We start from the raw sequence: 16377 nt of genomic DNA, 5'->3' as shown, positions 1-16377 counted from the left end.
ACATGCTTGGTTGCTCAGTCATGCCCGACTCTTTGTGACCCCGTGGACTGTAACCCGCCAGCCTCCTCTGTTCATGGGCTTCTCCAGGCAAGAATACTGGAGCGGGTTGCCATTTCCTTCTCCAGGGATCTTGCCGACCCAGGGATTGAACCTGAGTGTCTTGTGTCACCTACATTGTCACGCGGGTTCTTTACCCCTACAACACCGGGGGAGGTCCACGCACTTGAAGTATGGGAGTCAGTATGATGGATGTGGACATTCTGTGATCTCCAGTTGTTAGAACAACCCTGAAATGGGAAGCAGTTGTGGAACCTTAAGCCCACATGTTCCTAGCCTGAAAGGATATTGTCCAATTTTGTTTTTTTGATCTGAGGAGTCAAATTCTCTATTTTGTTGTCATTGAGAGTTAGTGGCCCCTTTATTAACCCCATTGCCTAGGCCCCAAACATAGAACTATCCTTGATCCCTCACTTCCTCTCACACTTCAAAGCTACCAAATTTTTTTTTTCAGAGAAGCTCAGCTCTCTTCTTAATTAAGGCTGTTTGACTGATTGAATTAGGCCTGCTTAGAATATCTAAGATGCTCCCCCATAACGTCGATCGATAATGGACTGTAACTGCAAAATACCTTCACAGCAACACTAGATTAATGTTTGAATAACTGAGGACTGTAGCCTGGCCAGATTGACACAAAAAACTGATCATCACACCCTCTCCTCCGCTGCCCAGCACCCCAATTCATTGTTGTAGCTGTTACTGGCTTTGTTACTGCTTTGTGGCCATTCTCAGCTTATTCCTCTTAAAGTCTTTGTACACGGTGTTCTTTCCATCTGGAACACTATCCTTCCAGATGTTTTCTATTAATCCACTCAGTTTAATTTTCTTAATTGCACCTATTACCATCTAAAATTATCTTGTTGATTTTTTGGTCCATTTCCATATTATTTTTTCCAGGGAACAGGGAAACTTTGATCATATCAGGGAACCTCATCCCTCTAGGAACCTCTCTGGTTCTAAAGAAAAGCCTGTGATGAAATAGATGCTTAACATATGAATGAGTTCTGAGAGTGAGTCCGTAAAGTCCAATTCGTTCGTAAATCCAACAAAGTGAGCCTAGGTATCCAACTAACTATCAGCTATATAGTACTATACTGTAATAGATTTATAATACTGTTCACACAGATAATACATAAAAAACAAACACAAGGAATAGAACAGTTTTAATCTTAGAATATTAAAACCTTGAAATGTACAGTAGTGCAGTGTGAAAGTTGGCATACAGGGGCATGTTCGAGTCTTTGAAAGTTTGCAACTTGAAGGTTTGTGTGTAGGGGACTTACTGTATTTTTTGACCTGAAGGAGGGGAAGGAAGAAGTCTAGTTCTGAGGCAAGACCATCTTCTGCCTTCCCATCAGAGATAATCAGTTTCTTTTCTGTGGAAGAAGTATAGGTACCCAAGAAGCGGATGGCGAGAGGTGCAAGAGTTATATTGGGTGAAACGCTTGCACAAGATAAGAGACAGCAGGGTAGGTGGGGTAAAACTGCTGACTACAGTACAGTTGTGACCCCTGTGAATGGAGAGAGGGAAGGAAGGAGGCTCAGGCAGGAAGAGCCTCCATCTATAGCGCTGCTCTGAGGAAGCCGTGGCAGGCCGGTGGGGAGCCCCGAGCAAGGCGTGCCCTTTGGAGGAGTCACATGGGGTGGGATGGTGGCCCAGCTTCAGTTCCCCTTCCATGCTCAGTCATGGCTGAAAGCAGCCTGGAGAGACCATGATCTTGCTGTGAATTTTGTGGCAGATCCAAAGGTTGGAAGTTATCAGCCAGCTACATTCTTTGCAACATATTCTCTTGAAATGAAATCTCAGCAGTGTGTTTCTGTGGCTGCTACATGGGGGACAGCTTAGCAGGTGAAATGGTGAGAATTAGATTAGCCAACAACGATTAGAAATTTTCCCTCCATGTAAAAGAAATCCAAAGGAGGCCGTCCATAGCTCAGTATCATGGCACCATCAGTATCAGACCTTCAGTCTTGAGGTTCCACCATCTTCAGCCTGTAGATTACACTTCTTATCTAGATGGCTGCTCAACATCCAGCCATTATACCTTTATTCCAGGCAACTGAAAAGAGTCAAAGACCAAGAAGTGTTCATCTTTTCTTTTTACAGACTCCCAGAAATTGTACGTGAGGCATCACATGTATTTCATGGATCAGAATGTAGTTATATAGATAAACCTAGCTCTAAGGGAAGCTGAGAAATATGGTCTTTATTTGGGTGCATGTGTGGCTAAGTCACTTCATTTGTGTCCACCTCCTCTGTCCATGAGATTCTCTAGGCAAGAATACTGGAGTGGGTTGCCATGCCTTCCTCCAGGGGATCTTCCTGACCCAGGGATCAAACTCACATCTCTTGTGTCTCCTGCCTTGGCAGGCAGGTTCTTTACCACCGAGCCATCTGGGAAGCCACTTTATTTGGGTAGTTTTGTGCTAAGTTTAAAAATGGGGATTCTATCAATGATGAAAACAGAAATATTGGATCTGTTCAATTTTGCTATAAACCTAGAACTGCTCTAAAATGAATCAGGAGCTTGGGATTAACATATGCACACTAATGTATAAAAGATAGATAACCAGCAAGAGCCTACTGTATAGCCCAGGGAGCTTTACTCAATATTCCATGATAACCTATATAAGAAAAGAATCTGAAAAAGAATGTATATATGTTTATGTATAACTGAATCACTTTGTTGTACACCTGAAACTGACATGACATTGCAATCAACTACACTTCAATAAAGTTTTAAAAAGAAGGAAAACAACCCTCCCCCAAAAAAGTCTATTTAAAAATAATAAGATAAATAAGTTGAAAAGGAGATCTATTGGGGACCACTGGGAATCTTTGCCACAGAGGGACACAATTCAGCCTCTTTTCTTATACCACTTTGACCTGCTTTAATCAAGTCCTAGTGTAAATGGCTTCTACAGTGTGACTCTGACCTCAATATAAACCAAGACTCAGGAATCACTAGCCTCTTAAACCAGCTGGGCTCATGGTCTCATACAATATCGAGGCTTTAAAAACCTCCCCAGTGAAGAGGATGATGCCTGCTGACCAGTGCAGTGTATTGGCACAAGGATGAACTCATTTAGAAGAATTTCAGAGCCCTCTCTAAATACAATGACACATTCGAATGCTCAACTTCGATCCTGAATGATGTAAGCTTTCCCTTTATCCTCTTTCCTCCTGGAATTAGTCAATGAATATTTACACTGCAGCAGGATATTTTCTTTAAAATTTTAATGTCAGTTAACTTTAGATGATTCATGTTATTTTAATACTAAAATATACAGAGAATTTAAAAACTGGTTTAGAGCAAGCGATTGACGAAAAACGATTCTTCTGTGTAAAACAAGATATTGAGACGGAAGTGCATAAAACTGAGTTTTTAAAGTGTTCTAAAAATAGTTTTCCACGAGACTTCCCTGGTGATTCAGTGGTTAAAAATCTGTCTTTCAGTGCAAGGGAGATGGGTTCGATCCCTGGTCCAGGAACTAAAATCCCACATGCAGTGGGGCAACTAAGCTGGCATGCCACAACTAGAGATCCTGAATGCCACAACTAAGACCCAATGCAGCCAAATAAGTAAATAATTTTTTAAAAATAGTTTTCCTTTTTCTTTCTAGGGCACGGGAACAAATGAAGATGCTCTGATCGAAATTCTAACCACTAGGACGAGCAAGCAGATGCAGGAGATCGGCCATGCCTACTATACAGGTGATCTTATTTTCTGCTTACCTCTACCCCTGTTCACACCTATATAAGCCAATGCTATTTTCCTCCAGAAACCCACCAAGCTCTTCTTCATGAGTGATTTTGAGAAGGCAAGACTATAAACAGGAGGACACATTCTAAGATGGGCTAAGGAGTGTGGATTTTCAAAGAACATTTTAGTATGCTCTGAGCTAGAAGCTGCAATGGCATTAATGCTTTGCATGTACATTACACCTCTAGTGGATTTTGCTCTCAGCAATTACTGCTTAATTGAATCAAGCATTTTCATCAATGGAAGAGACTCAAATCATTGTATATTCATACGACATGTTAAAAACACTGGGCTTAGCCTCATGATTTTTGGTGTGGGAAATTGTGTGTGTGTGCGTGTGTGCTCAGTTGTGACTAACTTTTGGTGATCCGATGGACTATAGCCTGCCAGACTCCTCTGCCCATGGAACTTTTCAGGCAAGAATGCTGGAGTGGGTTGCCATTTCCTACTCCGGGGCACCATCAAGACTGGTGGCGTGAAGACATATACTGGGAAAAGTCTGGGAGGGTCCCGAACACAGAGCGTGCAAGTCTACAAGGTGCATCCCCCTCCCAGCAGAGTGATGTATCAATGGGTTTTCAGTGGGGTTTTATCACACATGCATGGTTTTTGGGTTTTTTTTAGAAACTAAGCAACAGAACATTTTGCTTACTTATTTATTTTTGGCTGCACTGGGTCTTCCTTGCTTCGCTCAGGCTTTCTCTAGTTGCAGCAGTCAGGGGCTACTCTCGGTTGGGCTTCATGGGCGTCTCACTGCGGTGGCTCTTGTTGCAGAGCATGGACTCTAGAGCGTGCAGGCTTCAGTAGTTGTGGCACATGGGCTTAGTTGCCCCATGGCGTGTGCAATCTTCCCGGACTGGGGATCGAACTTGTGTCCCCTGCATTTCACTGCACGTGGATTCTTACCCACGGGACCACCCAGAAAGTCCTACACAGGCGTGATTGACTCCATCACAGCCATGTGCCTGAACTCCATCTCTAGTCCCCTCCTCCCCACCAGAGGTCAGGCTGATATCACATGGCTCAAGCCTTAACCCTTTAGTCACCAAGTTGATCTTTCTCATATGACCCAGCACCATCTGGAGTCATCTTGTTAGCATAAACTCAGTTGTGGTTCAAGGGACCCTCCATGAATAACAATGATATTCCTATTGGGGAAATTCTGAGTGTTTAGAGGTTAGCTGCAAAGAGCAAGGGACAGTGACCAGCCCAATTCTTATTAAACAACAGCTCTCTGTCACCCCCTCCAAGTACCTTAAGGGAGCCATGGTTTCTATGGTTTTGTATCATGGGGGCTTTTGCGGTGGGAGAGAGCAAAAGGAGGGATATACCTGTCCCCAGGTGGGTGTTAGAGAGCTTACTTTGAGAATTTCTCATTAGAATGTAGATCCCTCAATGATAGGTGACTGTTTTATTGTTAATGTGCTAATCAGGTCTAGTCAGAAAACCAGAAACACACTAGGCGCTTTAACAGAGAGAATTTTAGTATCAAGAATTGTTTAAGCACCTTCTGGAAAACTGAAAAAGTGGAACAGAAACACAGGGGAGGCTCAGAAGTGTAACCCTCAAGGCCGGGACGAGATTTGGGTTTTTAGAAACTGGCTCAGAGGAGTTGCTGGTACTTTCCGGTGTTGGTACTAGGTTGGCCAGAAGTCTGTTCCGGTTTTTCTGTAATATTTTATGGGAAAACCCAAACAAACTTTTTGGCCAGCCCAATACTTCAGGGGTTCAGAGGAGAGGCCCCAGGGATTGGAGTTCAGATCTCCGTGGACGGGAAGGGAGCTCCATCTCACTAAGGCTATTACCTTCATGTGATAGCCTTGTAATAGCATGTAAACAGGCGACTTGTTCTAGGAGCCTGTAGCCAACTGCTGCTATCGGAATGCATCTCTTCACCAGGTTAACACTGCCCTTCCTCCCTCCTTCTGCCTTCCATCTGATCTCCCTCTCCTCCCCTCATTGGTGGAATCTGAGAGGGAGGTGGGGTGTGGGGGACAAAAGAGAAATCTGATTTGTAGAGTCCCACCCCTAGCTCCACAAATCAAGGTCTAGCGGGGCAAATTTGGGGTAGAATGAGACCGTTGCTCAAAAATAGGCGTAGATGGGTACATGGTAGGTGTTTAATGTCTTTGATTCCCTCAGTTCAACAAGATGTACTTGTAAAAAATCACCAGACCCCAGGGCTGTATCCCAAGATGCTGTCTTGCTTTATGGTATCTGTTAGAAGAGTTACCACTCCATGAGATGACTGACCCCAAAATTCTCCTTGAAGTTCAGCATTTATTTATGTACAAACAGCCCTGCAGTGTAATCTCTATGAAGGGGGAATTTTTGTCTGTTTTGCTCTATGTTTTATCTCCAGTGCTCAGAATATTTATTGAATGGATATCCTTAAGATTGAGATAGGGGACCTCAAGAGCCAAATGAATGGGACTATTGTTTTGCAAATATGACAAATGATCCTTGTTCAAGGTTATCAGATGCCCTCGGTATCTGTGTGAGTTAAGCTCTCCAAAGCTAGAAAGAATTAAACTACATCTAGCTTCCCTTGGTAAGTAGGGATTCATGATACACAAGAATTGAGAGAAGGAAATAGTAAAAGAAGGCAGAGAGCTAGAGCCCATAGTCTCAATCATGTAGAGCCAAGCTGATACAGGACCCAGAACTTTGCTAGGGACTCAGCCGTCCACTCACTCCCTTTGTGTCAGAGAAGGGACGCCCATGGCTCCTCTGCACATCCCCATCCGAGCAACTCTTTCCCCTCCGTCTCTGCTTCTACTGATCTTCAAGAGACCAAGTAACATCTCTTCCCTCACCACATGGTATGTGTCTCCTCAAAGCTTGCATTTGCTCACGGTTTCTGATTTTGTCTTGGCTTCAGTTTTATGCTTTATTTCTGGGAGTCTTTCCACTTCATTGTTAGTCTTTTTAAAAACTTCTGTACAGCTCACTCTGTAACAGAGAGGATTCAGTGGGCTCAGAAAAGCGCTTTCTTTTGGGCAGAGTTCTCCTACTAGGTCACCTCGTAGGCTGCTGGCTCCCTCTAGTCAGAGGCCAACCCTGTTGCAGTCAGCTGTAGTGAGAGTAATGGCGTCGTATAATGTGAAACAGTGACCTATGTGTTAGAAATCCATCAGACGAACTGTCAACGTGGCCCTCGTAAAGGGACCAGGTATATGGAGTGGCTTGTACAGTACAGTGATACAATAACACTTCAAGGAATAGAGATCTAAGTTCTGAACTCTTCCCAGTGTTTTATTAGCACCACGCTCTAACCAACTGAGCAACCGGCCACCTTCTTCCCAGTATTTTAAAGTCAACGGTGCGTGAGAGAACACTGAATCAGGAATCAGAGCTCTAACTTCTGCATTATTAAGACACTGTATTTATTTATCTGTACCCTCAGTTCAGTTCAGTCGCTCAGTCATGTCCGACTCTTTGCGACCCCATGAACCGCAGCACGCCAGGCCTCCCTGTCCATCACCAACTCCCGGAGTCCACCCAAACCCATGTCCATCGAGTCGGTGATGCCATCCAACCATCTCATCCTCTGTCATCCCCTTCTCCTCCTGCTCTCAATCTTTCCCAGCATCAGGGTCTTTTCAAATGAGTCAGCTCTTCACATCAGGTGGCCAAAGTATTGGAGTTTCAGCTTCAACATCAGTCCTTCCAGTGAACACCCAGGACTGATCTCCTTTAGGACGGACTGGTTGGATCTCCCTGCAGTCCAAGAGACTCTCAAGAGTCTTCTCCAACACCACAGTTCAAAAGCATCAATTCTTCAGTGCTCAGCTTTCTTTATAGTCCAACTTTCACATCCATACATGACTACTTGGAAAAACCATAGCCTTGACTAGACAGACCTTTGTTGGAAAAGTAATGTCTCTGCTTTTTAATATGCTGTCTAGGTTGGTCATAGGTTTCCTTCCAAGGAGTAAGCGTCTTTTAATTTCATTGCTGCAGTCACCATCTGCAGTGATTTTGGAGCCCAGAAAAATAAAGTCAGCCACTGTTTCCATTGTTTCCCCATCTACTTGCCATGAAGTGATGGGACCAGATGCCATGATCTTAGTTTTCTGAATGTTGAGCTTTAAGCCAACTTTTTCACTCTCCTCTTTCACTTTCATCAAGAGGCTCTTAAGTTTTTCTTCACTTTCTGCCATAAGGGTGGTGTCATCTGCATATCTGAGGTTATTGATATTTCTCCCGGCAATCTTGATTCCAGCTTGTGCTTCCTCCAGCCCAGTGTTTCTCATGATGTACTCTGCATATAAGTTAAATAAGCAGGGTAACAATATACAGCCTTGACATATTCCTTTTCTTATTTGGAACCAGTCTGTTGTTCCATGTCCAGTTCTAACTGTTGCTTCCTGACCTGCATACAGGTTTCTCAAGAGGCTACTATGCCTCAAAATGCATAAAGTAGTTTTCAACTTTCATTGAAAAAAATTTTCATATTTTTAGTCTAATTTCCTACAAAAAATACCTGGGGTAAAAAGGAGGTGTGGGAGATTGCATGAGTCTCATCTAGATAATTCTAATATTATAAAATACTTCTCCAAATTCTAACAAATCAGAGTATCATCCTTAGGCTTTATATTTTTAAATTAAAATTTTTTTTCTAAGAGTGAAGGATAGGTGTAACAATAACATATGAGTGTTGGGGGAAATGATGCCTACTAAATGTTGTTATTACTTAGATAAATAATCTATATTTACAGTGGATTTTGTTTACTTGAATTGCTCTGGAAAATTATAGATTTCATTAAACAGACTTACTAAAATCATACTGAAAAAATTTCTCTCTCAACAGTTGTTAAGATTAGATGATGTCAAATCATTTTCTTTCTTTAAATTTGTTTTTGGCTCCACTATGTCCTTGTTGCTACACTCGGGCTTTCTCTAGTTGTAGTGCATGGGCTTCTCATTGCCGTGACTTCACTTGTTGCAGCTCATGGGCTCTAGAGTGTGGGGTCAATTGTTGCAGCACCCCGCAATTTAGTTGCCCCTCGGTATGTAGCATCTTTCTGGGCCATGAATCAAACCCACATCCCCTAACCACTGGGCCACCAGGGAAGTCCTCATGTCACTTTCTGTAGTTGTCCTTCACTGATTTAAAAGGATAAGTATTCATATGACTGATTTATAGAGTTCTTGAGAATGAGGCAGGCAGAGTTCAAATAGCCCCATGGTGTCAGCTGCATCCAGGTATACAAGTGGCTCAAAGAGAAATACTACTCCATGGGTGGAACAGAACAGAGTTTTGAGATGCACGGAACACTACACATCACAGGTTATTTAAAAAGGGCTAAAACTAGTTGGTACTAAAATATGTGAACACACAGTTGACATTTGTTATGGAAAAACAGTATGTTTTAGGGTAGCTTTCTTTCTTTTGAGAGCTATCAGATAATACAACCTAGTTGTATGCATTAAGATTTGAGATAGGTAATACAGCAAAAATAACAGTGACTTTAGTAAGATAAATATTTATTTCTTTCATATATGGAAGTCTGGACATAAGAAATTCTAGGACTGGTATGATAGCTCCTCAGAACTTTCAGGAACCCAGACCCCTTCCTGCTTATGTTTATGCCATCACTCAGAGGTACTTCTTCACAGACCAGGATGGATGCCTGAGCTCCAGCAATCAATCAAGCAGTAGGAAGGAGGAAGGCACGAAGATGGACATGAGCCATGATTAAGGAGATTTCCCAGCAGTGTCCTAAAGGTCTGCCTGCATTTCATGCCAAGAGGAGAGCTGAGAATGTGGTCTTTAAGCTGTGTGTACTATGTCTTACTTAAGGCCAGGTTTCTGTTCCTGTGGAAGAAAGATGTAATAGAAATTGGAAAGCAAACTAACAGCTTGGCCACCCTAGCTTTCTCACCATACATTTCTTAGTGCCATAGTCAAATGGAATGAACCATGATTTGATCCAGGAGAGCAGCTTTTTTATGTGTGTGTGCTTGCGCTACTACCACACCACACACTATAGTAATAGTTATAAGAAGAATTTATCTATTGCAGAAGAGCACTGAAAGATTAAGAAAAGCAGCAGCAAGATTTATTTTATCAGGTACTCATCCCTTGCCAATGTTGACATTTAAGCTTTTTTGTTTTATAATAATATTTTTAGCTTATCAAGGCTTAGTTTCATTCTTATCTGGTTTCAGTGTACAAGAAGAGTCTTGGAGATGAGATTAGTTCTGAAACATCTGGTGATTTCCGGAAAGCTCTGTTGATTTTGGCAAATGTAAGTTTTTATTTTTCATTTTCCAACTCCCCAATAAGATACAATGCTCAATAATGATTTTTAGGAAGTTTTCAAACAACCAGACTGAGGCAGTGAGATTGAAATTTTCCTTATGAAATGATTTGTTCATTTTACATTTGCATCACCACCATACAGCATAATATTTAACTACTATCATAAAAGTATAACATAATGAGTAGCCAAAAAATCTTGTTTTGATCAGTATATGGATTAAATGTATTTTGATCAAGGTTTGTAATACATTAGAAAATATTCTGTATATCAGTCTCAGGACTTAAAAAGTGACTTTCTGCAACTTCATCCTTGCCCTCTTTGGAAGAGCCGCTAAACCATTCATCACCATGTGACCAAAATGTGGCCACACCTTGCTATCTCCTTTTATGATGCTCATGGCTTTATAAAAAAGATGGTAAGGTCAAGATGGGCACAATAAAGGACAGAAATGGTATGGACCTAACAGAAACAGAAGATATTAAGAAGAGGTGGCAAGAATACATAGAAGAACTGTACAAAAAAGGTCTTAATGACCCAGATAATCACAATAATGTGGTCACTCACCTAGAACCAGACATCCTGGTGTGTGAAGTCAAGTGGACCTTAGGAAGCATTACCATGATCAAAGCTAGTGGAGGTGATGGGATTCCAGCTAACCTATTTCAAGTCTGAAAAGATGATGCTGTGAAAGTGCTGCACTCAAAATGCTAGCAAATTTGGGAAACTCAGCAGTGGCCACAGGACTGGAAAAGGTCAGTTTTCATTCCAATCCCAAAGAAAGGCAATGCCAAAGAATGTTCAAACTACTGCACAATTGCACTCATCTCACATGCTAGTAAAGCAATGCTCAAAATTCTCCAATTCAGGCTTCAACAGTATGTGAACTGAGAACTTCCACATGTCCAAGCTGGATTTAGAAAAGGCAGAGGAACCAGAGATCAAATTGCTAGCACCCAGTGGATCATTGAAAAAGCAAGAGAGTTCCAGAAAAACATCTACTTCTGGTTTATTGACTATGCCAAAGCCTTTGACTGTGTGGATCACAACAAACTGTGGAAAATTCTTCAAGTGATGGGAATACCAGACCACCTGACCTGCCTTCTGAGAAACCTGTATGCAGGTCAGGAAGCAACAGTTAGAACTGGACATGGAACAATGGACTGGTTCCAAATAGGAAAAGGAGTACATCAAGGCTCTGTATTGTCACCCTGCTTATTTAACTTGTATGCAGAGTACATCATGAGAAACACTGGGCTGGAGGAAGCACAAGCTGGAATCAAGATTGCCAGGAGAAATATCAATAACCTCAGATATGCAAATGACACCACCTTTATGGCAGAAAGTGAAAAGGAACTAAAAATCCTCTTAATGAAAGTGAAAGAGGAGAGTGAAAAAATTGGCTTAAAACTCAACATTCAGAAAACTAAGATCTTGGCATCAAGTCCCATCACTTCATGGGAAGTAGATGGGGAAACAATGGAAACAGTGACAGACTTTATTTTCTTGGGCTCCAAAATCACTGCAGATGCTGATTATAGCCATGAAATTAAAAGACACTTGCTCCTTGGAAGAAGAACCTTGACACACCAAACGGCATATTAAAAAGCAGAGACATTACTTTGCTAACAAAGGTCCAAGTAGTCAAAAGCTATGGTTTTTCCAAGTAGTCATGTATGGATGTGATAGTTGGACAATAAAAAAGATTGAGCACCGAAGAACTGATGCTTTCAAACTGTGGTGTTGGAGAAGACTCTTGAGAGTCCCTTGGACTGCAAGGAGATCAAACCAGTCCATCCAAAAGGAAATCAGTCCTGAATATTCATTGGAAGGACTGGTGCTGAAGCTGAAACTCCAATACTTTGGCCGCCTGATGGGAAGAACTGACTCACTGTTCAAAGACCCTGATGCCAGGAAAGATTGAAGGTGGGAAGAGAAGGGGATGACAGAGGCTGAGATGGTTGGATGGCATCACCAACTCAATGGACATGCGTTTGAGTACAGGGAAGCCTTGTGTGCTGCAGTCCATGGGGTCACAAAGAGTGGGACATGACTGAGCGTCTGCACTGAACTGAACTGAAGGTCAGGGATGAGATACAGTCATAGATGTGTGTAAAAGGGGCTTCCCAGGTGGCACTAGTGATAAAGAACCCACCTGCCAATGCAGGAGACATAGGAGATACAGGTTTGATCCCTGGCTTGGGAAGATCCCCTGGAGGAGGAGATGGCAACCCACTCTAGTATTCTTGCCTGGAGAATCCCTTGGACAGAGGAGTTTGGCTGGCTATAGCACATAAGGTCTCAAAGAGTTGGACACAACTGAAGCAGCTTAGCATGCACGCACTCATGTGTGCAAGAGAAGAAATGACTTAAGCCCTATCTCAACAGCCTCTTTCAGCTGAGTTACACACCCCTTAATGTGTAGGAAAATCCCAATCACTGTCCCAGCCTGAGGGTCGAGGCAACACTTGTCATTATGCCACTAGGGAACAATTTATCCTAATTATAGTTTCAGTTGTTTCCAATGGCGAAAGCCTTTTGAAGTTTGAACCTATAAATCCAAGTTGGTGAGACATGGCTGCAAACAGACAGTCCCACATGTCAGTATGCATAAGTGTATGTGTGGTGAGCACACACGCCCGCAGGAGGCAGTGGTGAGCAGGGCTCCTGGGCAGTTTCAGAATCGGGCCTGGACTCTCCTACCCCTCTGCTGCCTGCCAGCTCTATGTACTTAGACAAGTTACTTTAACTCAAGCCTTAAAGCCTGCATTTCACATCCGTACAGTTAAAATAATAGCATTACCAACCACAGAGGGTGCTGTGAAGATACAGAAAGAGAAAGAGTATGAATAACAGCACAAAGTCATTGATACGTGGTGGTGGCGGCTTATTGGAATTAATGCCAGTGATCATCAACACTTGTATTATTGAAACAGAGTGAATGATGAAAGGAGAACAAGAAAGCAGCCAACCGGAGAAGGCTAGTTGGAGCAGAGTAGCAGCAGCACTGGAAGCAACAGAGAAAAGAAATCATGCAAAAGTCAGGCAGGCATACAAAGACCTAATATTTGCAAATAGGCATAAATATATTTTTAAATTTTTTGTTCATTATTTATTTATACTGAAGCATTATTATACTGAGGCATAATTGCTGAATTGATGCTTTTGAACTGTGGTGTTGGCGAAGACTCTTGAGTCCCTTGGACTGCAAGGAGATCCAACCAGTCCATCCAAAAGGAAATCAGTCCTAAATATTCATTGGAAGGACTGATGCTGAAGCTGAAACTGCAATACTTTGGCCAGCTGATGCGAAGAACTACTTATTGGAAAAGACCCTGATGCTGGGCAAGGTTGAAAGCAGGAAGAGAAGGGGGACGACAGAAGCTGAGATGGTTGGATGGCATCACCAACTCAATGGACATGAGTTTGAGCAAGCTCCGGGAGTTGGTGATAGACAGGGAGCCCTGGCATGCTATAGTCCATGGGGTCACAAAGAGTGGGACATGACTGAGTGACTGAACTGAACTGAACTGAACTCCATTTATAGTTATCATAAAATATTGACCTTATTTCCTGTGTTGTGCAGTGTATCCTTATAGCTTATTTTATACCTAATAATTTATATCTTTTATTCCCCTACCCCTATAACGCCCCTGCTCCCTTCCCTTTCCCCACTGGTAACCACTAGTTTAGAACAAATGCATTTTTTAAAGTATTATAGCCAAAAGTTTCATTCACCTGTAATTTGCAAAATAATTCAGGCAATCTTCTTTGTTTCTCCATCTTCCATCTTCTATAATGTCTTGAATTATTTATGTGCAAGCACACACACTTAGCCATAGAGCCTTCAACAGTAGAGTTAGTGGGGAATCCTTGAGTTTGGGGTTTATTTGACTACTTTATTTTTAGAGCAGTTTTAGATTTCCAGAAAAATGCAGCAGAAGCTACGGAAACCTCCCACATGCCCCTCCTCCTTGCACACATCTTGCGTTAGCATGGTACGTTGGTTATAGTTGATGAATGAATTAAATGATAAATGAATTAGATGATGATTACATGATGAATGAATGAACTGACACATTATTAACTAAATTCTGTACTTTACGTTAGGATTCACTCTTTGCGTTATACATTCTATGGGTTTGGACAAATGTTTAATGTCTTATGTCCACCATTACAAAGTCATATGGAATAGTCTTACTGCCCTAAAAATCTGCGCTTCAGCCATTCATCCCTCTTTTTCTCCCTCTGAACCTCTGGTAACCAGTGATCTTTTCATCTCTATAGTTTTGCCTTTTCCCGGTGGTCCTATAGTTGAAATAATACAGTGTATAGGCTTTTCAGACTGCATCGTTTCACGGCTTAATAACTCATTTCCTTTTTTTTTTCATCACTGAGTGCTATTTCACTGTGGATTTCCCAGGTGGCTCAGTGGTAAAGAATTCACCTACCAATGCAGGAGACCTGTGTTCAACCCCTGGGTCAGAAAGATCCCCCTTAGAAGGAAATAGCAATGCACTCCAGTATTCTTGCCTGGGAAATCGCACGGACAGAGGAGTCTGGTGGGCTCCAGCTCACGGGGTTACAAAGAGTTGGACAACACAGAGAAAGAGATGTTGTTGATCATCTTTTGATGTACTTTCTCGCCATCTGTGTATCTGATATCTATCAGATAATTTTCCCATTTTTAATTGGGTTATTTGTTCTCTTTTTGTCAAGTTTTAAGAGCTTCTATGTATTTTAGATACAAGTCCTGTATATCTGATACATATCTGATGTGTTTGCATACATTTTCTCCCAAGGTGTGGCTTGTCTTACGATTCCCTGAAGACCTTGAGTTTCCAGAGAAGGAAACTCGTGCTCAGAAGACTGTAGGGATTTGCTGCAGATTTCACGGCTAGTCAGCGGCAGGGCCAAAAAGAGAGCTGTGAGTGATCAATTCCTTTGGGCCGTGTGGTCCTCACTGGAAGAAACAGCTCTAAGAGGCCCCGCGGGTTCAAATGCCAAATGATGGAATATATATCTTTAAAAAGACTGCCTTCATTTTTATCTTCTCTGATTAGGGCAGAAGAGATGAGAGTCTAAAAGTGGATGAGCAGCTGGCCAGAAAGGATGCTCAGGTCAGTAACAGCAGAGAAGACATCTCCTTGAACTCTCCTCCTGACTGCCTTCTTACATCTCCGGCATCAGCTGGGGCCGTGCTGTCTTCTTCTCTGTCTGAAGGAGAAGCCTGAAGCCCAGCGATACTTTAGCTCCATCTTTCTGCCTGCCCCAGTGCTGGTTATTATTCCCCTGGCTCCTGCCACTTCGACTGTCAGATTTTTCTGCTAGAAGTGAGAGACACGGCTTATCGAAGACCTCAATGACCTGTGAAATAAACTTACCCCTCTTCTCATCCCACCTCCTCAAAAAAAGACAGAATTGGGTTTGTACTAGCATTTACGTCTTCTCTCTTGTCCAACAGATTCTCTATAACGCTGGTGAAAAGAGATGGGGCACAGATGAAGATGCCTTCACTGACATCCTGTGTCTAAGGAGCTTTCCTCAATTGAAACTGAGTATGGACTCACAATCTTTTTTTCTTTTCTCTGAATTGTGTTGTTTTTGCCAGTATTTCCGGGTTTAGTATACATAATTCTGGAAAATGAAGTTAAAAGTGGTGAAGGCAAAAAAAAAAAAAAAGTGGTGAAGGCGGTCCCATTTTTATGTACAGACATTTCAGGAAACAACCTGGGGAAGCTGTGCTCCAATTCAAGGGAGAATCAACACTGCTCAGGTTTTACCCTCGGAGCTGAGTAGATTACCTGTGTGTGTTTAGTCACTCAGTCGTGTCCAACTCTTTGCAACTCTTTGGACTGCAGCACGCCAGACTTCCCTGTGCTTCACCATCTCCTGGAGCTTGCTCAAACTCAGTCCATTGAGTCAGTGATGCCATCCAGCCATCTCATCTTCTGTTGTACCCTTCTCCTCCTGCTTTCAATCTTGCCCAGCATCAGGGTCTTCCCCAATGAATCAGTTCTTTGCATCAGGTGGCCAAAGTATTGGAGCTTCGGCTTCAGCATCAGTCCTTCCAATGAATATTCAGGACTGATTTCCTTTAGGATGGACTGGTTTGATCTCCTTGCAGTCCAAGGGACTCTCAAGAGTCTTCTCCAACACCACAGTTTGAAAGCATCAGTTCTTCAGTGCTCAGCCTTTTTTATTGTCCAGTTCTCACATCCATGCATACTACTGGAAAAACCATAGCTTTGGCTAGATGGACCTTTGTTAGCAAAGTGATGTCTCTGCTT

General features: G+C 42.4%; 1 protein-coding gene across 2 annotated transcripts in view; it reads left to right on the top strand.

The window, feature by feature from the left end:
• ANXA3 (annexin A3) overlaps positions 1 to 16377 on the top strand; it is a 69048-nt gene that overhangs the window by 35178 nt on the left and 17493 nt on the right. For both annotated transcript variants that reach the window (XM_020904307.2, XM_070458256.1), the window contains 4 exons: positions 3682 to 3772; positions 9996 to 10075; positions 15151 to 15207; positions 15552 to 15645. In XM_020904307.2, coding sequence (XP_020759966.1) covers positions 3682 to 3772; positions 9996 to 10075; positions 15151 to 15207; positions 15552 to 15645 — 322 coding nt within the window. The remainder of the gene's footprint in view (positions 1 to 3681; positions 3773 to 9995; positions 10076 to 15150; positions 15208 to 15551; positions 15646 to 16377) is intronic.

The sequence above is a fragment of the Odocoileus virginianus genome, chromosome 29 (genome assembly GCF_023699985.2).
Source record: "Odocoileus virginianus isolate 20LAN1187 ecotype Illinois chromosome 29, Ovbor_1.2, whole genome shotgun sequence".
Classification (NCBI taxonomy): Eukaryota; Metazoa; Chordata; class Mammalia; order Artiodactyla; family Cervidae; genus Odocoileus; species Odocoileus virginianus.
Note: the sequence above shows the minus strand (reverse complement) of the source record. Positions and strands in the feature narration are given on the sequence as shown.